Source organism: Pristiophorus japonicus, chromosome 5 (genome assembly GCF_044704955.1).
Source record: "Pristiophorus japonicus isolate sPriJap1 chromosome 5, sPriJap1.hap1, whole genome shotgun sequence".
Classification (NCBI taxonomy): domain Eukaryota; kingdom Metazoa; phylum Chordata; class Chondrichthyes; family Pristiophoridae; genus Pristiophorus; species Pristiophorus japonicus.
In genome coordinates this window covers 114699416-114724907 of record NC_091981.1, presented here as the reverse complement: position 1 = coordinate 114724907, position 25492 = coordinate 114699416, and the positions used below count along the sequence as shown (strand labels likewise).

At 44.9% G+C, this 25492-nt stretch overlaps 1 protein-coding gene across 7 annotated transcripts in view; it reads right to left on the bottom strand.

The window, feature by feature from the left end:
- Positions 1 to 25492, bottom strand: part of nek10 (NIMA-related kinase 10) — a 436136-nt gene that overhangs the window by 152524 nt on the left and 258120 nt on the right. For 6 of the 7 annotated variants that reach the window (XM_070880873.1, XM_070880874.1, XM_070880876.1 and 3 more), the window contains 2 exons: positions 16146 to 16216; positions 12524 to 12737 (listed from right to left, as the gene is read on the bottom strand). In XM_070880873.1, the coding sequence (XP_070736974.1) occupies positions 12524 to 12737; positions 16146 to 16216 (285 nt within the window). Of the gene's footprint in view, positions 1 to 12523; positions 12738 to 16145; positions 16217 to 25492 lie in introns of those variants that run through there. The other variant, XM_070880879.1, reaches the window with a different exon arrangement.

Sequence of the window (25492 nt, the reverse complement as noted above, 5' to 3'; positions counted from 1 at the left end):
TGAAAAAGTTTCAATGCAGTTTGAAAAGATTTCCAAAATGGACAGTGTTTATCAAAAATGTCCCGAACAGTCTAAACAAGCAGGAGGGTTTTGAAGATAACGAGGAGAAAGAGAGAAATAAAAAAAAAACAGAATTGAATTTCAGTAAACAAAATTGCTATTATATGTGTGGTCTTGTTTTAAAACAATTTAAAAAAAAATTCTTTGGCAAGTACTTGAATTAGAAGTTAAGAAAACATTGGAGTTTACTCTAATGATTTATGCTGTTTTTAACAGATTCCTAATTTCGAAGCCAGTTTTGAAGGCACAAAGACTTTTTTTTTCAAATGATTACGTGAAGTCACGTAATGACATCAGGTCTTCTTACAAACCTGGAAAGGAGTTAACCCTTTCCATTGACAGCCGTTTTATACTGAACATTATTAATTTGGATTTCTTAATAGGAAAAAAAAAAGACTCACCTAACAGAGGAAACAAAAATAAAAACAGAACTAGCTTATGTAATAATACTTGCCTGATACAATAAAGAAATAGATATTCAATAAAACAAATTGAAGAGTTAAAAGCTAAGATAAACAGGCTGGAAGAGATAACAGGACTAGACGGATAGTGCAGTGTGCAGCCATAGCACCATCACCTCTGGCAATAGAGCCAATGTACCCCACGGTGGGTAGGTGTAGTCCACAAACCCAACCTAACGGTAAAGCAGACAGCGATGTTTGGAGGAATAGCTTTGGCCTTGGTCATAGGAGTTTGGGTAATATTTAAGTGGGTAAAGACACGGGCGCACGCCCTACAGATTCAGCTCGAAATGGTTCGATTATAACCTTGTCCTTCTGATTTTGCAGGGTGACAGGGACACTTGTAGAGCAAAAAACTTAACCCCTAGTGACGACCAGGCCGTCTGTTTAAAATTACAGATAATACTTACCGGAATGGGAATACGAACGGCGCTACTCGTAATATGGATAGCCCTGCGACATGCACGTACCCTGGGCAACACCGACGGACAGCAGAGCACGCTGGAAATAAACAACTATATGAACTATGGAGTCTTGTTTAATTTAACGGACGGAATGTGCATCCCAGCAGCCAAGGACTGGAGCAAGGACAGGACTTATTTTAATGCATGGTTACAAGTGAATCCTAATAAGAATCCTAATAAGAATAAGAGTATGTGTACAGTGCTCCACGGGTATAAGGAGCAGATGCATTAAACGGAGGGATGTCAAAGGGCCTGATGAATGTACTTTCGGCATAATTTGCATGCCTCCGGGACAATCCCAGCAATCAGTCATCCGCAAGAAGGGAATGGGGCTGTGTGGGTATTACGAGGAGGTATGTATGTTTCTCACCCCCTCCGACACCGCGCCCCATAAGAATCACTACATTGCCCGAGGAACTGCCTTGCCCCATAACTACGAAGGGACCAGAGAATGGGATTGTAATGTACAGCGAGGGGGAACTGTTGTATGATAATGTTAGACATGAAATTGTGCCTGTTCTGATCAATATTTCAGGCATCCAGATGCTGGAATACTGTACAGAACAGTCAAGGAAGATGTACAATGTATTAAGTAAAGTTGTAATGCAGCAGGCTGCCGATGCAATGGGTGCCAGTAGGTTCCGGGGATAGGGGTTAGCCCCCAGGATGAAGAGGGAAATACAAGGATTAAATGAGAGGGTGGAACAGCTTAGAGGGGTGATGAAGGGGTTATTGGAGAGGGTGGAGCAAAACCAGGAAGACCAAGCCAACCTAGGAAAGGAGGGTGCCAAAATCCAGCTGGATGGCATCTCAGTCCTGGAAGCTCACGCCAGAACTATCAATCACCTCATTGATAGAGAACAGGAAGATACAGGGAAAGCAAAGACAGGGGCAACTCTGTCACGCTTATGGTTTGTGGATGGTGGGACAGATCCGCCACAATCTCGACCAGATCCAACGCGGGGAAGTACCCGATTGGATAGACAGTTCACATTTAGCTCAGGGGGACACTGGATAATTGTACTCTGAAGGGACTGACCAGAGTATACCCAGCAATTCCAGATTGCCAGATGGGTAGGACTACCGGGATAGGGATAGTCCTGATGATCCCTATAGCCACGCCGGACTCAGGGCCGTTCCCCCTATACCAACGAGAGAATATCGGAATAATCCGGGAAAATGTCTCCATACGCTACTACCTGACCACCACCTCTGCCGTTCGTCGAAACAACATACTTACCGGGATTTCCCTAGCAGATTGCAAGCAAAAGGGAGAAATCACAGTATGCCCTCACCCGGTGGGCAGAGGGGAGCGAGACGAGTGCGGGTTTAACCGAACCGACAGGTGTATACTAGAAATAGTGCCCGCACACATGCACTTCGCGAGGGCAGGCTACGGAGGGAAGGGAAGATACTGCGTCTCTACTACTGAGCGTTCATTCCAGTATAATGACCTGCAGTGCCCTATACCACAGCCAAACTTTTGCTTTACACCACTACGACCTGTCGCGATCGGGCAAGCGCATATCACCCAGGTTAGGCGCAGGAAGTCCGAAGTTATTGAGGTAACCGATCAGCTCCATGATCATTTACAGGCTTATGATGAACCAGATCAGGTCCTTATCCCACATTTAACCGAAGTATTACGAGAGTTGAGGCTCAGAGTGGGTCAATCCGTAAAGCCATACCACCAACTACAAACTAAAATCAAAGTACTGGAAGAGGATACCGAGGTAGACTTACAAAGTCAGAGTTGGTGGAGAAAGGTCTTGGACTGGGGAATAAATGTGAACATCCACCCATGGATTTGAATAATTTCACATATACTGGTCGGAATACAATTGATCTTAGCAATAACATGGGGCGTAATGGCCTGCCAGGCATGCAGACACCACGCACAATGAAGACGGACAAATCACCGTTCCCCGGATACTAAACAAGCCTGTTTTATAAGGGGGCAGGAGGATTTGGCCTTTGTCAATTCGATTTAAGCAACCGGGACTCCTGAAACCGCGTGACTGGCCAGCACGTTGAGGCAGGGAGTACCGGGCCGTGCACAAAATCTAATAAAGGTCAAATGGTCGGTTAAAAGGGGACTAGGACTAGTCCCTTTACCGAAAGGGGGAGTTGTTGTAGGAGGTAGGCACCTTTAGAATATACCAGAATACTAGGCATTAGGCACCTGCTAGATATATCTAAACGCATATAAGTTTAAAGTGGCCACACATAAAATGGCTGCCCAGGCATGATGGGAAATCAGGTAGTCAAGCTGTGAACTGTTGAATGTTCAATGACCGAGCAATAACCCTGTGAGGCCCACTATAGGAATGCCTTGGATGCAGGATAAGAATAATGAGGAGAGAACCCATCTCCCGTATTCAAGGCCATAAACCAATTAATTCCCCAGGAAGAAAGAGATAAGAGAACCCATCTCCTGTAAACAAGGTTAGAAACCAATTATTTCTCCAAGAAGAAAGAACTAGTGAGAGAACCTATATCAATCAGCCCAAGCTGACAAAAGACGAACACATGGTTCCTGAGACATAAGGGGAATTCTATTGGGTTAAAAGAACCTATATGTAATCTATAATCGTTGTGATTGGCTTTTGTCCAGCCGTGATGGGCTGTGTAGCTGTAGTAAACTGTTTTGTAACTGTTGTGAAACATATAAAAGTGCATGTAACCCTTTGTTCTGTGGAGAGAAACCTGGATACGGTCCTGAGTTTTTCCTCCCCGCTGAGCGTTATAAAAGCTGCATCAGCATTGGAACCGACTCTGAGTGTTGAGTGATTCTTCTGAGAAAACACTAACGCTAACAGGGCGGTATTATTTTTTCCCGGCGTTACGCACATGGGGAAAGTAACGCTCGGCGATAAGTTTCCGAAAAATGCCGTTCAGTTTCCATTTTGTGGCTAAATGGGCGTTATATGGGCGTTATACGTCATTTCACCCTTAAGTGGGTGTTAAGCATGCAAAAAAAGTGGAAAATCTAGCCCATGGACTTATTTTGCCATATTTACAAATCAAGCTTAACCACTGGTTTTCTGTTTTTGCATGCTTAACACCCACTTAAGGGTGAAATGACGTATAACGTCCATATAACGCCCATTTAGCCACAAAATGGAAACTGAACGGCATTTTTCGGAAACTTATCGCCGAGCGTTACTTTCCCCATATGCGTAACGCTGGGAAAAAATAATACTGCCCATCCACTTTTTTTTGGACGGAATCATCAGAATTGGCTAAATCAATGCTCATTATATCGCCCAGCTCTTGAACAGAACCTTCCAAACATTGTGTCGAACTTAGACTCATTCTAGGCTGATCCTGAGGAAAGTTTTCCTCCAAGGGATGCGCTTAATTTACATTTGAACTCTCTATAACTTCAGACTGTTTATCTGCCTGACTTGGACTCAGACTTAAATTCTGACTTTCTCTTGGACTTGTTTCTAGTACATTTGATGTAGGATATGCTACTGGTACTTTACTTGTATCAAAACTATCTGATGAGTCAGAAATAATCGAATCATTCCAGCCTTCAACTCCTTCCACGTCTGTAGGTAAAATATGGTCAATGTGGAAAAACCTAACCTGTCCACGATCAAAAATCTTGATCAAATATATGCGAGGACCACATATCTTCACCACTCTTCCTGGTAACCACTTTAACCATTTATAGTGATGGTTCTTCACTCTCACCTTCTGATTTAATTTCACACTTCTCTCTTTTAATTGTTTCTCTTCTATGGACTGTGCCAAGTTTGGTTTTAACAATGAGAATCTGGTTTGTATTCTGATTCGTGTGTAATATAGCCAAGTTTGCTGATGATACAAAGATAGGTGGGAAAGCAAGTTGTGAGGAGGACACAAAAATTCTGCAAAGGGATTATAGGCTAAGTGAGTGGGCAAAAATTTGGCAGATGGAGTATAATGTGGTAAAGTGTGAGCTTATCCACTTTGGCAGAAAAAATAAAAGAGCAACTTATTATTTGAATGGAGAATAATTACAAAATGCTGCAGTACAGAGGGACCTGGGAGTCCTTGTGCATGAAACAATAGTAGAGGCAGTGGACCTGCGTGGGAGCAACAAGGGAGCTGAGGCAAGGCGGAGCGCTTAAAAGCAAGGCTCAACAGACAACATTCGAAAGGGATGTCAGAGTTTAAAAGCAACGTCGGCACAAGGGAATTAGCTGATTGGTAAGTAGTGGGTGAGTGTGTTTTTTTCTGTTAAGTTAGTACTTTGTCTTTAAATAAAGGTTAATTCTTAGTCTTTTAAATAAAGGAGCCGCAATTAAATTGATAAATGACATTTCTAATCTATAAAACCTAATTAATTAAATCAGCTGATTGCTGAGAAGCTGTTGTGTGTGTTTTGCGAAGGTTTGGAGTTTATTTTTGCTTGATAGTTCCAAGTCTAATTAATGGGATGGCAGGGCAACACACTCCCGTGGACTGAATATCCTGTGACATGTAGAAAGTCCTGGACTCTTCGCGTAGCCTGGACGACCATTTGTGCAGGAAGTGTCTCCAGCTACACCAACTCGAGCTCCACGTTTCGGAGCTTGAGCGGCGGCTGGAGTCACTGCGGCGCATCCAAGAGACTGGGAGCTATGTGGATAGCACGTTTCTAGAGGTCGTCACCCTGCAGCTTAAGAGTGTGCAGATAGAGAGGGAGTGGGTGACCAGCAGACAGAAGAGGAGGACTAGGCAGGTAGTGCAGGAGTCCCCTGAATCCATCTCGCTCTCCAACCGGTATTTCTCTTCTGAGTATCAGTGGGGGTGATGGTGTCTCTGGGGAGTGCAGCCTAAGCCAATTCCATGGCACCACGGGTGGCTCAGCTGCACAGGGGGGCGGGGAGGAAGAAGAATAGGTGAGCTATAGTGATAGGGGATTCAATAGTCAAGGGAGCAGATAGGTGTTTCTGCGTCCGCAGATGTGACTCCAGGATGGTATGTTGCCTCCCTGGTGCCAGGGTCAAGGATGTCACCGAGCGGCTGCAGGGCATTCTGGGAGGTGAGGGTGAACAGCTAGAGGTCATGGTTCATATCAGTACCAATGACATAGGTAGAAAGAGGGATAATGTCCTGCAGGCAGAGTTTAAGGAGCTAGGCGAGAGATTAAAAAGCAGGACATCAAAGGCAGTAATCGCCGGATTACTCTCAGTGCCACGAGCTAGTGAGTGCAGAAATAGGAGGATAGAGCAGATGCGTGCATGGCTGGAGAGATGGTGCAGGAGGGAGGGCTTTAGCTTCCCAAGGCATTGGGACCGCTACTGGGAACTGTACAAACTGGACGGGTTGCACCTCAACAGAGCCGGGACCAATATCCTTGCGGCTGGGGGTGGGGGGGATTTGCTTTTGGGGAGGGTTTAAACTAGCTTGGCAGGGGATGGGAACCTGAGAATAGGTTCAATAGGGAGGGGAGTAAAGCTGGAATTGTAAAAGCAAAAATATAGAAAGTGAATTTGAAGGACAGAAGAAACAAGGTCGAGAAAGTAGTCAACAAAGAGGTCTGACTGTACGAAATGGTATATACTACAATGCAAGGAGTATAGCGAATAAGGCAGATGAGCTGACAGCACAGGTAGACACTTGGGAGTATGATATTATAGCTATTACAGAGATATGGCTAAAAGAGCAGCAGGTATGGCAGCTCAACATTCCTGGTTACAGGATGTTCAGACAGGATAGAGAGGGGGGTAAAAAGGAAAGGGGGGCACAATATTGATTAAAGGAACTATTACAGCTGTGAGGAGGGATGATATGTTCGAGGGATCATCAAACGAGGCCATATGGGTCGAACTGAAAAACAAAAAAGGTCTGATCACACCGCTGGGAGGGAGGTAGAAGAGCAAATATGTCGGCAAATTCTGAGAAATGCAGATACTATAGGGCAGTAATAGTAGGGGATTTCAACTATCCAAATATTAACTGGGACAAAATTAGTGTGAAGGGTATTGAGGGTGCGGAATTCCTAAAATGCATTCAAGAGAACCTTTTTAGCCAGTATGTAGCAAGCCCAACATGGGAGGGGGCAGTTCTGGATTTCGTTTTAAGGAATGAAGCTGGGCAGGTGGAAGGAGTATCAGTGGGAGAGCATTTAGGTGCTAGTGACCATAATTCAGTTAGATTTAAGATAGTTATGGAAAAAGACAAGGCTAGACCAGGAATAAAAGTTCTAAATTGCGGAAAAGCCAACTTTGCTAAGCTGAGAGGTGATTTAGCCATAGTGGACTGGAAGCATCTACTTGAAGGTAAATCAGTGTAAGAGCAGTGGGAGGCATTGAAGGAGGAGATCTGGAGAGTTAACGCTAAATATGTACCCTTAAAGTAAAAGGGTGGGACTAACAAATCTAGAAGGACATACAAGATAGGATAAAGAAAAACAGGCAGGCTTATGGCAGATACATAGAAAATAGAAACAGAGAAAATAGGTGCAGGAGTAGGCCATTCGGCCCTTTGAGCTTGCACCGCCATTCAATAAGATCATGGCTGATCATTCCCGCAGTACCCCATTCCTGCTTTCTCGCCATACCCCCTTGATCCCTTTAGCCGTAAGGGCCATATCTAACTCCCTCTTGAATATATCCAATGAACTGGCATCAACAACTCTCTGCGGCAGGGAATTCCACAGGTTAACAACTCTCTGAGTGAAGAAGTTTCTCCTCATCTCAGTCCTAAATGGCCTACCCCTTATCCTAAGACGATGTCCCCTGGTTCTTGACTTCCCCAACATCGGAAACATTCTTCCCGCATTTAACCTGTCCAATCCCGTCAGAATCTTACACGTTTCTATGAGATCCCCTCTCATCCTTCTAAACTCCAGTGAATAAAGGCCCAGTTGATCCAGTCTCTCCTCATATGACAGTCCAGCCATCCCTGGAATCAGTCTGGTGAACCTTCGCTACACTCCCTCAATAGCAAGAATGTCCTTCCTCAGATTAGGAGACCAAAACTGTACACAATATTCCAGATGAGGCCTCACGAAGGCCCTGTACAACTGCAGTAAAACTTCCCTGCTCCTATACTCAAATACCCTAGCTATGAAGGCCAACATACCATTTGCCTTCTTCAATGCCTGCTGTACCTGCATGCCCACTTTCAATGACTGATGAACCAGGTCTCGTTGCACCTCCCCTTTTCCTAATCTGCCGCCATCCAGATAATATTCTGCCTTCGTGTTTTTGACCCCAAAATGGATAACCTCACATTTATCCACATTATACTGCATCTGCCATGCATTTGCCCACTCACCTAACCTGTCCAAGTTACCCTGCAGCCTCTTAGCATCCTCCTCACAGCTCACCCAGTTTAGTGTCATCCGCAAACTTGGAGATATTACACTCAATTCCTTCATCTAAATCGTTAATGTATATTGTAAAGAGCTGAGGTCCCAGCACTGAGCCCTGCGGCACCCCACTAGTCACTGCCTGCCATTCTGAAAAGGACCCGTTTATGCCGACTCTCTGCTTCCTGTCTGCCAACCAGTTCTCTATCCACATCAGTACATTACCCTCAATACCATGCGCTTTGATTTTGCACACCAATCTCTTGGTGCGGGACCTTGTCAAAAGTCTTTTGAAAGTCCAAATACACACATCTACTGGTTCTCCCTTGTCCACTCTGCTAGTTACATCCTCAAAAAATTCCAGAAGATTCGTCAAGTATGATTTCCCTTTCATAAATCCATGCTGACTTGGTCCGATCCTGTCACTGCTTTCCAAATGGGCTAAATGCTGCAGAATCTCTAAAGGAGTATAGAAAGTCCAGGGGTGAAATTAAAAAGGATATTAGGAAAGCAAAGAGAGAGCATGAAAAATTCTTGGCAAATAAAATCAAGGAAAACCCAACGATGTTTTCTAAATATATTACGAGCAAGAGGATAACTAAAGAAAGGGTAGGGCCTGTTAGAGACCATGAGGGTAATCTGTGTATGGAGGCGGAAGATGTGGATATGGTTCTTAATGAATACTTTGCGTCTATTTTCACAAAAGAGAGGGGCAGTGCAGACACTGCTATCGAGGAGGAGGAGTGTGAAATAAACATAGTGACAGAGGAGGTATTAAGGGATTTAGCAGCTTTGAAAGTGGATAAGTCCCCAGGCCCGGATGAAATGTATCCCAGGCTGTTAAGCGAAGCAAAAGAGGAAATAGCAGAAGCTTTAACCATCATTTTCCAATCCTCTCTGCTTCAGATGTGGTGCCAAAGGACTGGAGGACTGCTAATGTGGTACCTTTGTTTAAGAAGGGAGAAAGGGATAGACTGAGTAATTACAGGCCAGTCAGCCTAGCCTCAGTGGTGGGAAAATGAGTGGAAAAAATCCTGAAGGACAGGATAAATCTTCATTTAGAAAGACACAGATTAATCAAGGACAGTCAGCTGGAATTTGTTAAGGGAAGGTTGTGTCTGACTAACTTGATTGAATTTTTCGAGGAGGTAACCAGGAGGGTCGATGAGGGCAAAGCGTATGATGTAGTGTATATGGATTTTAGCAAAGCTTTTGATAAGGTCCCACATAGCACACTGGTCACGAAAGTAAAAGTCCATGGGATCCAAGATAAAGTGGGAAGTTGGATCCAAAATTGGCTCAGAGGCAGGAAGCAAAAGGTAATGGTTCATGGGTGTTTTTGTGTCTGGAAGGATGTTTCCAGTGAGGTTCCACAGGGCTCAGAACTAGGTCCCTTGCTTTTTATGATATACATCAATGGTCTAGACTTGAATATCGGGGGTATGATTAAAAAGTTTGCAGATGATACTAAAATTAGCTGTGTGGTTAATAATGAAGAAGAAAGCTGTAGACTGCAGGAAGATATCAATCAACTGGTCAGGTGGGCAGAACAGTGGCAAATGGAATTTAATCCAGAGAATTGTGAGGTAATGCATTTGAGAGGGCTAACAAGGAAAGGGAATACACATTAAATGGTAGGACATCGAGAAGTGTAGAGGAACATAGGGGCCTTGGAGTACATGTCCACAGATCCCTGAAAGTAGCAGGCCAGGTAGATAAGGTGGTTAAAGAAGGCATTCGGAATGCTTGCCTTTATTAGCTGAGGCATAGAATACAAGAGCAAGGGTATTATACTTGAACTGTATAAAACACTGGTTAGGCCACAGTTGGAGTACTGCGTGCAGTTCTGGTCACCGCATTACAGGAAGGATGTGATTACACTGGAGAGGGTACAGAGGAAATTTACAAGCATGTTGCCGGGAGTGGAGAATCTTAGCTATGAGGACAGATTGGATAGGCTGAATCAAAATCTAGGGGGCATAGTTACAGAATAAAGGATCGCCCATTCAAAACTGAGTTGAGGAGGAATTTCTTCTTTCGGAGGGTTGTAAATCTGTGGAATTCTCTACCCCAGAGAGCTGTGGAGACTGGGTCATTGAATCTATTTATGGCAGAGACAGACAGATCTTTGAGCGATAAGGGAATAAAAGATACTCTAAGGTGACTATACATCCTCCTTTTTCTAGGGACAGTTGCTGAATGAGGTACTGTGTCCCCAGGCAAACAATGTCCCATGAAGAGTCCCCAGCAATGCTCCTGCTAAGCTGCACGGCTGTCTGGAGATCCTGCACAGTCCGGGACTGGCTTTTCAAATAGGAGATTTTGCACGTGCAAAATTTTGAATGGGCCACGCAGCCCATTAAAACGACCATGCACCAAAAAAATTAGGGGGTACATTGGTCCCCGAAGTGCGACCCTGGAAAGTGAGTATACCCCTAAGCTCTCAGTTTGTGGTTTTAAGGCTAAATTAAACAGCAACTTGTACAATGGCAAAAGTGAATCAATGCACATATGCAAATGGGCAGTCTTCCTGTGCATGTGCCGGTTGTTGTTTCTGAGTTTCCGGCTGGGCTCATGCTGCTGGATTGTCGGCGCCGGAAGTGCCTCAGAGCACGGCAAATACAGCGGGTGAGAGAGAGGCTGCGGGGGGATGACCTAGTCACAGTCACCGGGGGAAGGGAGGTTGGGTTAATCTTAGACACTCTTGGGGGATGCGGGCAGCGGGTGTCAGGTGTGAACTCAGTAAAAGGGGAGGGGTCAGGTGTGACTGGATTTTTGTGGACAGGACATACCTGGGCAATTTTCCACTTTGTCGGGTAGATCCTAGTATTGCAGCTGTACAGGAACAGTTTGGCTAGAGGCACGGCTAGTTCTGGAGCACAAGTCTTCAGCACTACAGCCTTTGCTGTATCCAGTGCGCTCAACTGTTTCTTGGTATCACATGGAGTGAATTGAATTGGCTGGACTGGCTTCTGTGATGGTGGGGACATCAGGAGGAGTCCGAGATGGTGATCCACTTGGCGCTTCAGGCTGAAGATGGTTGCAAATGCTTCAGCCTTGGCTTTTGCACTGCGTGCTGGACTCCGCCATCATTGGGGATGGGAATGTTGATTGAGCATCCTCCTCCTTTAGTTGTTTAATTGTCCAAAACCATTCACGACTGGATATGGCAGGACTGGAGAGCTTTGATCTGATCCGTTGGTTGTGGGATTGCTTTGCTCTGACTATAACATGCTGCTTCCGCTGTTTAGCCTGCATGTAGTCCTGTATTGTAGCTTCACCAGGTTGGCACCTCATTTTTAGGTACACCTGGTGCTACTCCTGGCATGCTGTTCTACACTCCTCATTGAACCTTGGTTGGATGGTAATGGTAGAGTGAGGGATATGCCGGGCCATGAGGTTACAGATTGTGGTGGGATATAATTGTGCTGCTGCTGATGGCCCACAGCACCTCATCATGGTCAGTTTTGAGTTGCTAGATCCATTCTGTTCTATTTCATTTAACACTGTAGTCATCATCATAATAGAGAGTCCCTCGAAGCAAGGATGCCTTGCTTCCATGCCAAAAAGGATGAGTTCACAGGTGTTTCAATGAAGGACCTAATATTCCAGATCCCGAACTACATCGTGAAGGGTGGCCTGTGCTTGGATTTTTTTTAACGTGTGGTGGCTGCTGCACACCAGCCACCACACGGGCTTGATAGAGCTAGGTTTTGGTCCAGTGGCAAGAATTACCCAAGACTAACTGGAGACCAGCGTTGCTGCATAGACCGAGTGCGCACACATATCGCAGTGTGGGCTGGCCCATGCTGCCCGAGCCCTCGCCTCTTCTGGGCCCCAGATTCATGCTTCTCCTGGGCCCCAATTACTTCCCTTATGGACTTTTGCCACTCCGTCACCCCTCCTGCTGTGCCTGCCCGCACTGCAATCAGCGACCTGGCTTCGTAGCCGTCGCCCTCCTGCAGCAGTACGCACTGCTCCTTGCAGTGGTATACCACCGCACGCTGATTCCTCCAATGGCCCCGGCCTGCTGATGGTCTTGCAGGCTGGGACTGCGCTGATTTCTGGGCCGGGCCGTCGTACGCTGCTCCCTGTGTGGCACTGTAGTAGTGCCACACGTGATGGAGGGTGTCCTCAGTGTGACTCCATACAAAAAGAGGTAATTGACAGAATATTATTCTAATTCTGCACGCATTCGAGCAGACTAAAACTTCCACTAATAATTCAACAAAGAAAACTATGATACTTACCTGCGATAAAATGGAGAGCTGGTGATGGTAAGTCATTACATTTCTGTTAGCTTCCATGAAATACCTCTGTGTGCGCCTTCTCTCCCGATCAAGCTTCTTCTCCATAGTTAGCTGCATTGTGCATAAGTTGTCCATGTATTTCATCATAATATCTGAGATCATCGCACTTACTTCAACAACATCTGGTCGTGCTTCTGAATCAGGGGTCAAACATCTGTAGGAATCAATAAATATATATCAAAAGTAGAAAACAAGTTTCAGCCGCTAAATGAAAATGCCATGATTTTTAAAGTTGTACCTATTCATTTATACACACATATATGCAGGCATACACATTACATACATTCCAGTATCACATGCTGTATCATTGGATGCACTTAACTAGATTTGATTAGATTGAGGTAGAAAATATGGACATCCTGTATGGGTGCTGAGTTTTTTTTGAAAATACTAAGATAAAAGTTAAATCATTTAGAAGTGGCAAAATCTGCATTTCTTCACTATTCCAGGCCATGAAATCTGTCTGAAACAAGCTCTGGGCCCCACTTCCACCGCTGAAAAGAAGTTCATACCTATCATGCAAGCGTACAATACATTGCAGACACCAGAGACGGAAGTAGTGGTAATTCCACAGGATGACAGCAGCTGTCAGTCCTGCCTCTATTTCGGACATCAGCCTGTAAGGGGCAGATGTAACAACAATACCTTCTGCTTCCAAAGGAAATCCGAGCACAACATTAAATAGGACAGAGACCCAGCATAACTGCGTCTCACCCCATTTTCCATCACCACAAGTCCCCACCCATCAAAAATGTTGAAAGCTTTGCAGATTTCAGGACCATATTTTTTATGTTGAGATGTGCCACCATAATTAATAACCACAATTTCAGTTACAAATGAATAAGCTCTCATATCAGCTACTTGGTTAACTCAAAATATTGCTTCATTAAATTCATTTCATAATGCTTCCCAAAGAACATCTGGCAGTAGACACAAGCCTGACAAGAATTCATCCTTGTACACTTGACTTCTTGTGTAGTCAAACCTTAATCCCCTCCTCAGTGAGTGCTTCCCATTCCACTCCCATACCTCCGTTCTAGCTTTTCTCTCTCAGACCCCCACCTCCTCCATCTACTCCATCTCATGCAGCAATCATTGCCCACATTCTCTCATGACTTCAATGCCCAGCCGAAACACCCCAGATCCTTTCTCGTGTGTTACAACAGAACTTATATAACACACTGTCTATTACTGGGTATATTATTTCAGGGTATTTCTGTATTATAAAACATTTTTGGTTTAGAGCCTGAGGCTTGGTCTGATTGCGTTTTTTTTGAAAAGGGGAGAATCATGTGACTCCAGTGGCTGCAGTACAGAATATTGCTTACTTAGATATTGGGGAGTAAAAGGCACGATCATAGGGAGCACAAGTTCTGCTGTGAAGGGCTGAATCCGAGAAGACATATAGCATAAAAGCCCAAACATAGCAGTGTGGTAACCTTCACTTCTGCAAAAAGACATTTTCCTGATCTAAATGTTGTTTGTAGATCACTGGGTAGCAGATGGCCTAACTCTAGCAGCCTATTTTGTAAAGAGGAAGTGGCTAAATCATGACTCCTCTGACATATCCATATCCTAGGGATGGGTGTGGCCAGATGGAGACTGGTCCTCCCCCAGTTCTGGTCCTCTCCTAGAAGTTGTGAGCCAGCATATCTTGCAAGAACTGTGTGTAAAGTCCTGACCCTGCAGTACAGACTTACACGAGGCACATGCTGAAGTCAAGGTCACTCTGGACCTGCAGCTTTATTTCAGAGCTCTCAAGTGCCTCACTTGCCTGAGACCTGCCTTTATATACCTGTGTGGAACAGGTATGCAGTGTCTCCTGCAAGTGCACCCCTGGTGGTAAAGTATGCTTGTGGTTACAGGTCATATCTAATTACAGTCATGTATAGCATGGTAAGATACAGTTATATACAGTAGTGTGAGATACATGACACTGTGGGAATTTCTAGTGTGTACTGTGTTGTAATGTGATCTGCAGATGTATGAGGCAGATTCATACAGTGTGCATGCAGAGAGGGAGAAGCAGCAAGTTGTGGGCAGGATGGGGAGGTGGACATGTTCAAGGAAGTTGCTCCAGTGTGAAATATGAATGCAATTAGCGGAGGATTGAAATGCTTTCCAATTGCTACCAGTACTGTGGAAAAATCTATGTTGAGGAATAGAGATATCAAGCCATCATCTCACCCTTGCTATCCAGACAAGGTAATTAAATGTCTTGCAGCACTGCACCCATGTCCTAAAGGTGATGCATCTGACATTTACATTCTCTGACCTCTCCTTCCTGTTTGTGGACCCTCACCTGTTCCACCAAAATCACCACTGCTGTATCATTGAACCTTGGAACTCCTGAATGAAACAACGCTCACCTCAAATCTCTGAATCACGACAACAATTTCAGCGGTCTAAAATGACACTCGCTTTAAGTGGTGCAAGCACGTTTTAAATAGGCGCTACATACGGTGGAAATCAGGCACTTAAATGCGACAGAATGCCCATCATTGCAGAAAAAGCAGAGATAGCTTGCCAATGGCATTCAAATAAGGATAGAAATGGTTCCGGTCTCTCACTGATGACATTGGGTGGGTGGCCCACTGAAGTCCACCAATAGTTAAAATCAGACACCTCATCTCTGGAAATCAAGAAGTTGGGATCAAGAAATACCCTTAAATCTTAAGTTTAGTAGTGAGCCAATGTTTAAAATAGTTCAGTAAACTGAGTTGAATAGATCACATTGAAAGTACTATAAATTCTGATACAAAAATGAACATCACTATGAAACTTAGAAACTTTTATTCCCTGAACTGTCTGCATAGCAGAAATCACAAGGCTTTCTCCTAGGATGACAGAAAATAATTCTCCAGAAATGATTATATGGAGATTTATGCAAAAACAGCCTCAAACATCTTGGCCCAAATGAGGTAATATTTTAGACACAAATTATGGTAAGTTGATTCTCCTGATTAGTTACAGAAAAAAATTCAGCCACTGAAACTTGGTGGGCTGCATGTATCTTTGTGAATACCCTTGATGTAACATAACTGCTGAAGGGACATACCTTTACCTGGCAGTGCTTGCCATATACTAAAACTTTTGACATTATAACCTTATTGGTGCAATACAAAAATAAGAAATGTTTACCTCTGATGTACAATGAACTTTCTGAACATATACTGCTATAGACTTATGGCACACATTACCTTTTACTGAGGGGCCAAATAAATCAACAATATTCAGTTGACTTCTAGTAGAATACTTATTAAGACTTTTCCTTAATAGATATTCATTTACTATGGGGGTGATAGTTTTTTCTAACACATACATAAAATACCACAAGTGCCCTGTATCACCTTTGTCACTCTATTGGGACTGGATAAAGATTCAACATACAGTGGTCAGTTAGATTGCTTTTTAAACACTGACTAAAAGAAATGTCATCCATTTTTAATGGATCTATTCCTTATGGTACATGCAGCCTTGAAGATTGATGATGTTATTGAAAAAAATTCAGTTTGATTCAGGTAAGAATGCTCATAAGTACTTGACAATAAGCACTCATTACCTTTTGATAGTCTCTAATATTTTGTAAGAGTAGAGTCCGTCTGGTACTGGTTCATATGCTGCTTCTACAATCTGTTAGAAACAAAGTTTAGAACATTATTTATATGCAAAAAAAGCCTAAAATGATTTAGAGCAATTTAGCCTACAGGTCAAAATCAGCTCTAAGTGGTTAGGAACTGGTACAAATCCCAACTGAAAGGTCAAGTGCTAAAAGTACTCATATCTCCAATGTAAACTGATTTTCACAATTATTCTAAGTGCAGGTCTAGGGAGTGGAAAACTGAGTGCAAGTCAAATTTAATGGAATGGGGACAATTAATAGGGAATGTCATAATAGGGAGATAAACATTCTAAACATCTTTGAGGGGCCTCAACCTATCAGCTGCAAGTAATAGGTAATTTTTTTAATGTTCATTCTTGCATGCTGGCAGAAAATATTACCTATCTCTAGTTGCCCTGAGAAGTTAGTGGTGAGTCACCTTCTTGAACCACTAGCAGTTTGACATAAAACTGAGTGGCTTGGTAGGCTACTTCAGAGGGCAGTTAGGAGTCAACCATGTTAATGTGGGACTGAAGTCACACATAGGCCAGATAGATATCCATCCCTGAAGGACATGAGAGAACCAATTAGATTTTTACCACAATCCGTTAGGTCAGTTTTTTTTCTCCCGATACCAGCATCTTATTTCCAGATTTAATTTATTTAAACTGAATTCAAATTCTCAACTGCCATGGTAGAATTTGAACTCCTATTTCTGGATTATTAGTGTAGGCCTCGGATTACTAGTCCAGTAATTTAATCACTACACTACCATACTCTAATTAGTAAAAAAGAACTTCAGGTGCCTACTTAAGTCTGCAGACAAGAGGCATAACAACCTAACAACCTTTGCAGGAAGATTGTCTTCTGTTCCACTCCATAGGTCAGGATTGTAGCATTCCTGCAAGGAGCTGCACCAAATCTCAGGCCAAGCTAATTGTTACTGTTCCTGCATGTACAGTAGGCACAGTTGTCTTGCAGCAGATGGCACAGCTCTGCATCTGCTCCATTCCTGACCGAGATCGTAAGACAGGTTCTTAGTCCCTGCCAGGTAGGCGTGCCATGACCTGCACACCTTGCCGGGCTGCTGGGGATGGTGAGTTCGGCTTCGTGGTCAACCATGATGTCAGCTGCCACTTCTGTGTGTGTTGAAGGGTCAAAGTTGGTGGTGTCTTCTTCGGGTTGTTCGTAGCCATTGGTGAACTGCAATTTGATTTGGTCCAAATGTTTTCTGCATGTTAGTCTATTGGTCAATTTGACCTGAAACACCCTATTCCCCTCTTTGGCTATAACCGTGCCAGTGAGCCATTTGGGACTATGTCCATAATTGAGTACAAACACAGGGTCATTGACCTCAATATCGCATGACAAATTTGCGCGGTCATGGTACACACTTTGTTGATGCTGCCTGCCCTCCACGTGATCATGGAGATCAGGGTGGACTAGAGAGAGCCTTGTTTTGAGCGCCCTTTTCATGAGCAGCTCGGCTGGGGGAACCACGGTGAATGAGTGGGGTCTGGTGCAGTAGCTGAGCAGCAACTCGGGACAGTCGGGTCTGCAGGGAGCCTTCCGACACGCATTTCAAGCTTTGCTTGATGGTCTGAACTGCCCGTTCTGCCTGGCCGTTGGATGCGGGCTTGAACGGGGCAGATGTGACGTGCTGGATCTCATTGCGGGTCATGAATTCCTTGAATTCAGCACTGGTGAAACATGGCCCATTGTCGCTGACTAGGACATCAGGCAGGCTGTGCGTTGCAAATATGACTTGTAGGCTTTCAATGGTGGCGCTGGATGTGCTTACAGACATTATTGCACATTCAATCCATTTTCAATCCATAAGCATCCACGACAACAAAGAACATTTTGCCTAGAAATGAGCCCGCATAGACCATGTGGATCCTCAACCACAGTTTGGAGGGCAACGACCACAAACTTAGCGGTGCCTTTCTGGGTGCAATGCTCAGCTAAGAGCAAGCGTTGCACTGGCGCACGCATGACTCTAAATCTGAGTCGATGCCAGGCCACCACACACGGGATTTGGCTATGGCTTTCATCATTACAATGCCTGGTTGGGTGCTGTGCAGTTCACAAATGAACGTATCCCTGCCTTTCTTGGGCAAGACCACGCAATTACCCCACAACAGACAGTCCGCCTGCAGGGACATTTCGTCTTTGCGCCAACGGCTTAATCGCCTCCTGCATCTCCGCTGGGTCGCTGGACCAGCTCCCATGGAGGACACAGTTTTTTTACCAAGGACAGTAAAGGATCCTGGCTGGTCCAGGTCCTGATCTGGCGGGCCGTAACGGGTGACTTTTCGTTTTCGAATGCATCCATCACCATAAGCAAGTCCGCAGGCTGTGCCATTTCCACCCCGGTGGTGGGCAATGGTAGCCGATTGAGAGCATCAGCGCAGTTCTCTGTGCCTGGTCTGTGGCGGATTACATCGTTGTATGCCGACTGCGTGAGTGCCCATCTTTGGATGCAGGCAGAGGCATTGGTGTTAATCCGTTTGCTCTCAGAGAACAGCGATATGAGCGGCTTGTGGTCAATTTCAAGCTCAAACTTGAGGCCAAACAAGTACTGGTGCATTTTTTTTGCCTTGCAAATGCACGCCAGAGCCTCTTTTTCAATCATGCTGTAGGCCCTTTCGGCATTGGACAAACTCCTGGACGCATAGGTGACCGGATGCAAAATCCCCGATTCATTAGCCTGTTGTAACACACACCCGACCCCATATGACGACGCATCGCAAGCTAGCACTAATCGTTCACAAGGGTTATACAGGACAAGCAATTTGTTTGAACACAACAGATTTCTGGCTTTCGCAAAGGCAGCCTCTTGTGAATTCCCCTATACCCAGTCATCTCCCTTGTGCAGTAGCACATGTAGGGGTTCTAGCAGGGTACTTAACCCAGGTCAGACATTACCAAAATAGTTAAGGAGTCCCAGGAATGACTGCAGCTCCGTCACATTCTGTGGTCTCGGCGCGTTCTTGATGGCCTCCGTCTTGGCGTCAGTGGGTCTGATGCCGTCTGCTGCGATTCTTCTTCCCAAGAACTCGACCTCCGGCGCCAGGAGCACACACTTCAAATGTTTCAACCCGAGTCCCACGTGATCCAACTGACTAAGAACCTCTTCCAGATTCTTCAAGTGCTCCATGGCGTCACGACCTGTAACCAATATGTCGTCCTGGAAAACCACGGTGTGACCAACCGACTTTGGAAGATTGCCACGGCCGACTGAATCCCGAACGGGCATCTGTTATAGATGAACAGACTTTCCTGCATGTTGATGCAGGTGAAGCTTTTCGAAGACTCCTCCAGCTCCTGCGTCATGTAGGCCGAAGTCAGGTCCAACTTGGTGAACACCTTCCCTCCAGCCAGGGTCGCAAATAGGTCGTCTGCCTTGGGTAGCGGGTACTGGTCCTTTAGCGATAAACAGTTAATCGTTACTTTATAGTCCCCACAAATTCTGACCGTGCCATCCTCTTTAAGTACCGGGACAATCGGACTGGCCCACTCGTTGAATTCCACCAGCACGATGATGCCTTCTCACTGCAGCCTGTCCAGCTCAATTTCCACTTTCTCACGCATCATGTATGGTATCGCCCGTGCCTTGAGGTGGATGGGTCGCATACTGGGAACCAAATGGATCTGCACTTTTGCCCCAGAGAAGCTTCCAATGCCTGGCTTAAACAACGATGGAAATCTGCTCAGAACCTGGGCACATGAGGCGTCATCAATGGACGAAAGCGCTTGGATGTCGTCCCAATTCCAGCGAATTTTTCCCAGCCAGCTTCTGCCGAACAGTGTGGGGCCATCCTCTGGCACGATCCACAGCAGGACTTCGTGTACTGATACATCATAGGAGACTTTGACTTCTGCACTGCCAATTACAGGGATTAGTTCCTTGGTGTAAGTCCTTAGTTTGGTGTGAATGGGGCGGAGCTTGGGCCTGTGTGCCTTGTTGTACCACAGCCTGTCGAAGGCCTTTTTGCTAATTATGGACTGACTCACATCCGTGTCCAGTTCCATAGATACTGGAATTCGAGTCAATTCAAATTTCAGCATTATCGGTGGACATTTTGTGATGAATGTGTGTACCCCGTACTCTTCTGCCTCCTCGGTACGAGTCTCCAATTCAGCCTGATCCACAGTAGATCGATCTTCCTCTGCAACGTGGTGGTTTGCAGGGTTTGCAGCTCACCAGCACATTCGCTGGAGGTGTCCCATTGTTCTGCAACCGTTGCACACATAGTGCATGAAGCGGCATTGATGGGCCTGATGATCACCTCCAAAACATCAACAAGGTGTTAACTGCCTCGCATTAATGATTGATGGCGGACTCTGGATCATCTGAGGTCGTGCAGCAGCAGCCGGCGTGAACGTTCTGCCATGTATATTCCTGCTCAAAAACGATGTTACATTGTGCACTGTACTGGCCGAAACCTCTTTACTCTGCAAAATTTGTTTTGTGTTGTCGCTGGTGGACATAAATGCCTGGGCTATTGTTATGGCTTTGCTTAGATTTGGAGTTTCAACAGTCAATAGTTTGCGAAGGATTACCTCATGGCCAATGCCCAGTACAAAAAATGTCTCTAAGCATTTGTTCTAGGAATCCCTCAAATTTGAAATGACCTGCGAGGCGCCTTAGTTCGGCGACATAGCTCGCCACTTCCTGGCCCTCCGACCATTGACACGTGTAAAACCGATACTTCACCATCAAATCACTTTCCCTAGGATTTAGGTGCTCCTGGACCAGCGTACACAATTCTTCATAGGATAGAAACATAGAAACATAGAAAATAGGTGCATGAGTAGGACATTCGGCCCTTCGAGCCTGCACCGTCATTCAATAAAATCATGGCTGATCATTCCCTCAGTACCCCTTTCCTGCTTTCTCTCCATACCCCTTGATCCGCTTAGCCGTAAGGGCCATATCTAACTCCCTCTTGAATATATCCAATAAACTGGCATCAACAACTCTCTGTGGCAGGGAATTCCACAGGTTAACAACTCTCTGATTGAAGAAGTTTCTCCTCATCTCAGTCCTAAATGGCCTACCCCTTATCCTAAGACTATGTGCCCTGGTTCTGGACTTCCCCAACATCGGGAACATTCTTCCCACATCTAACCTATCCAGTAACGTCAGAATCTTCTACGTTTTTATGAGATCCCCTCTCATCCTTCTAAACTCCAGTGAATCAAGGCCCAGTTGATCCAGTCTCTCCTCATATGACAGTCCAGCCATCCCTGGAATCAGTCTGGTGAACCTTCGCTGCACTCCCTCAATAGTAAGAACGTCCTTCCTCAGATTAGGAGACCAAAACTGTACACAATATTCCAGGTGAGGCCTCACTAAGGCCCTGTACAACTGCAGCAAGACCTCCCTGCTCCTATACTTAAAGAAGGGTAACTTTGAAGGTATGAAGCGTGAATTGGCTAGGATAGATTGGTGAATGATACTGAAGGGGTTGACAGTGGATGGGCAATGGCAGACATTTAGAGACCACATGGATGAACTACAACAATTGTACATCCCTGTCTGGCGTAAAAATAAAAAAGGGAAGGTGGCTCAACCGTGGCTATCAAGGTAAATCAGGGGTAGTATTAAAGCCAAGGAAGTGGCATACAAATTGGCCAGAAATAGCAGCGAACCCGGGGACTGGGAGAAATTTAGAACTCAGCAGAGGAGAACAAAGGGTTTGATTAGGGCAGGGAAAATAGAGTACGAGAGAAAGCTTGCAGGGAACATTAAAACGGAATGCAAAAGCTTCTATAGATATGTAAAGAGAAAAAGGTTAGTAAAGACAAACATAGGTCACCTGCAGTCAGAATCAGGGGAAGTCATAACGGGGAACAAAGAAATGGCAGACCAACTGAACAAGTACTTTGGTTCGGTATTCACTAAGGAGGACACAAACAACCTTCCGGATATAAAAGGGGTCAGAGGGTCTAGTAAGAAGGAGGAACTGAGGGAAATCCTTATTAGTCGGGAAATTGTGTTGGGGAAATTGCTGGGATTGAAGGCCGATAAATCCCCAGGGCCTGATGGTCTGCATCCCAGAGTACTTAAGGAGGTGGCCTTGGAAATAGCGGATGCATTGACAGTCATTTTCCAACATTCCATGGACTCTGGATCAGTTTCTATGGAGTGGAGGGTAGCCAATGTAACCCCACTTTTTAAAAAAGGAGGGAGAGAGAAAACAGGGAATTATAGACCGGTCACCCTGACATCGGTAGTGGGTAAAATGATGGAATCAATTATTAAAGATGTCATAGCAGCGCATTTGGAAAGAGGTGACATGATAGGTCCAAGTCAGCATGGATTTGTGAAAAGGAAATCATGCTTGACAAATCTTCTGGAATTTTTTGAGGATGTTTCCAGTAGAGTGGACAAGGGAGAACCAGTTGATGTGGTATATTTGGACTTTCAGAAGGCTTTCGACAAGGTCCCACACAAGAGATTAATGTGCAAAGTGAAAGCACATGGGATTGGGGGTAGTGTGCTGACGTGAATTGAGAACTGGTTGGCAGACAGGAAGCAAAGAGTAGGAGTAAATGGGTACTTTTCAGAATGGCAGGTAGTGACTAGTGGGGTACCACAAGGTTCTGTGCTGGGGCCACAGCTGTTTACATTGTACATTAATGATTTAAACGAGGGGATTAAATGTAGTATCGCCAAATTTGCGGATGACACTAAGTTGGGTGGCAGTGTGAGCTGCGAGGAGGATGCTATGACTTGGATAGGTTAGGTGAGTGGACAAATGCATGGCAGATGAAGTATAATGTGGATAAATGTGAGGTTATCCACTTTGGTGGTAAAAACAGAGAGACAGACTATTATCTGAATGGTGACAGATTAGGAAAAGGGAAGGTGCAACGAGACCTGGGTGTCATGGTACATCAGTCATTGAAGGTTGGCATGCAGGTACAGCAGGCGGTTAAGAAAACAAATGGCATGTTGGCCTTCATAGCGAGAGGATTTGTGTACAGGGGCAGGGAGGTGTTACTACAGTTGTACAGGGCCTTGGTGAGGCCACACCTGGAGTATTGTGTACAGTTTTGGTCTCCTAACTTGAGGAAGGACATTCTTGCTATTGAGGGTGTGCAGCGAAGGTTCACCAGACTGATTCCGGGATGGCGGGACTGACATATCAAGAAAGACTAGATCAACTGGGCTTGTATTCACTGGAATTCAGAAGAATGAGAGGGGATCTCATAGAAACATTTAAAATTCTGACGGGTTTAGACAGGTTAGATGCAGGAAGAATGTTCCAAACGTTGGGGAAGTCCAGAACCAGGGGTCACAGTCTAAGGATAAGGGGTAAGCCATTTAGGACCAAGATGAGGAGAAACTTCTTCACCCAGAGAGTGGTGAACCTGTGGAATTCTCTACCACAGAAAGTTGTTGAGGCCAATTCACTAAATATATTCAAAAAGGAGTTAGATGTCGTCCTTACTACTAGGGGGATCAAGGGGTATGGCGAGAAAGCAGGAATGGGGACTGAAGTTGCATGTTCAGCCATGAACTCATTGAATGGCGGTGCAGGCTCGAAGGGCCGAATGGCCTACTCCTGCACCTATTTTCTATGTTTCTTTACTCAAATCCCCTAACTATGAAGGCCAACATACATTTGCCTTCTACACCGCCTGCTGCAGCTGCATGCCAACCTTCAACGACTGATGTACCATGACACCCAGGTCTCGTTGCACCTCCCTTTTTCCTAATCGGCCGCCATCCAGATAATATTCTGCCTTTGTGTTTTTGCCCCCAAAATGGATAACCTCACATTTATCCACATTATACTGCATCTGCCATGCAATTGCGCACTCGTCTAACCTGTCCAAGTCACCCTGCAGCCTCTTAGCGTCCTCCTCACAGCTCACACTGCCACCCAGTTTAGTCTCATCCGCAAACTTGGAGATATTACACTTAGTTCCTTCATCTAAATCGTTAATGTATATTGTAAAGAGCTGGGGTCCCAGCACTGAGCCATGCGGCACTCCACTAGTCACTGCCTGCCATTCTGAAAAGGACCCGTTTATCCCAACTCTCTGCTTCCTGTCTGCCAACCAGTTGTCTATCCATGTCAGTACATTACCCCCAATATCATGCGCTTTGATTTTGCACACCAATCTCTTGTGCGGGATCTTGTCAAAAGCCTTTTGAAGGTCCAAATACACCACATCCACTGGTTCTCCCTTGTTCACTCTGCTAGTTACATCCTCAAAAAATTCCAGAAGATTTTTCAAGCATGATTTCCCTTTCATAAATCCATGCTGACTTGGTCCAATCCTGTCACTGCTTTCCAAATGCGCTGCTATTTCATCCTTAATGATTGATTCCAACATTTTCCCCACTACTGATGTCAGGCTAACCGGTCTATAATTACCCGTTTTCTCTCTCCCTCCTTTTTTTTAAAAAGTGGTGTTACATTAGCTACCCTCCAGTCCATAGGAACTGATCCAGAGTTGATTGACTGTTGGAAAATGATCACCAATGCATCCACTATTTCTAGGGCCACTTCCTTAAGTACTCTGGGATGCAAACTATCAGGCCCCGGGGATTTATCCGCCTTCAATCCCATCAATTTCCCTAACACAATTTCCCGCCTAATAAGGATCTCCTTCTCACTAGACCTACCGTCCCCTCGTACAATCGGAAGGTTATTTGTGTCTTCCTTTGTGAAGACAGAACCGAAGTATTTGGTCAATTGGTCTGCCATTTCTTTATTCCCCATTATAAATTCACCTGAATCTGATTTCAAGGGACCTACGTTTGTCTTCACTAATCTTTTTCTCTTCACATATTTATAGAAGCTTTTGCCGTCAGCTTTTATGTTCCCTGCAAGCTTTCTCTCGTACTCTATTTTCCCCCTCTTAATTAAACCGTTAGTCTTCCTCTGTTGAATTCTAAATTTCTCCCAGTCCTCAGGTTTGTTGCTTTTTCTAGCCAATTTATATGCCTCTTCCTTGGATTTAACACTATCCCTAATTTCCCTTGTTAACCATGGTTGAGCCACCTTCCCCGTTTTATTTTTACTCCAGATAGGGATGTACAATTGCTGAAGTTCATCCATGTGATCTTTAAATGTTTGCCATTGCTTATCCACTGTTAACCCTTTAAGTATCCTTTGCCAGTCTATTCTAGCCAATTCACGCCTCATATCGTCAAAGTTACCTTTCCTTAAGTTCTGGACCCTAGTTTCCGAATTAACTGTGTCACTCTCCATCTTAATAAAGAATTCTACCATATTATGGTCACTCTTCCCCAAGGGGCCTCGCACAACAAGATTGCTAATTAG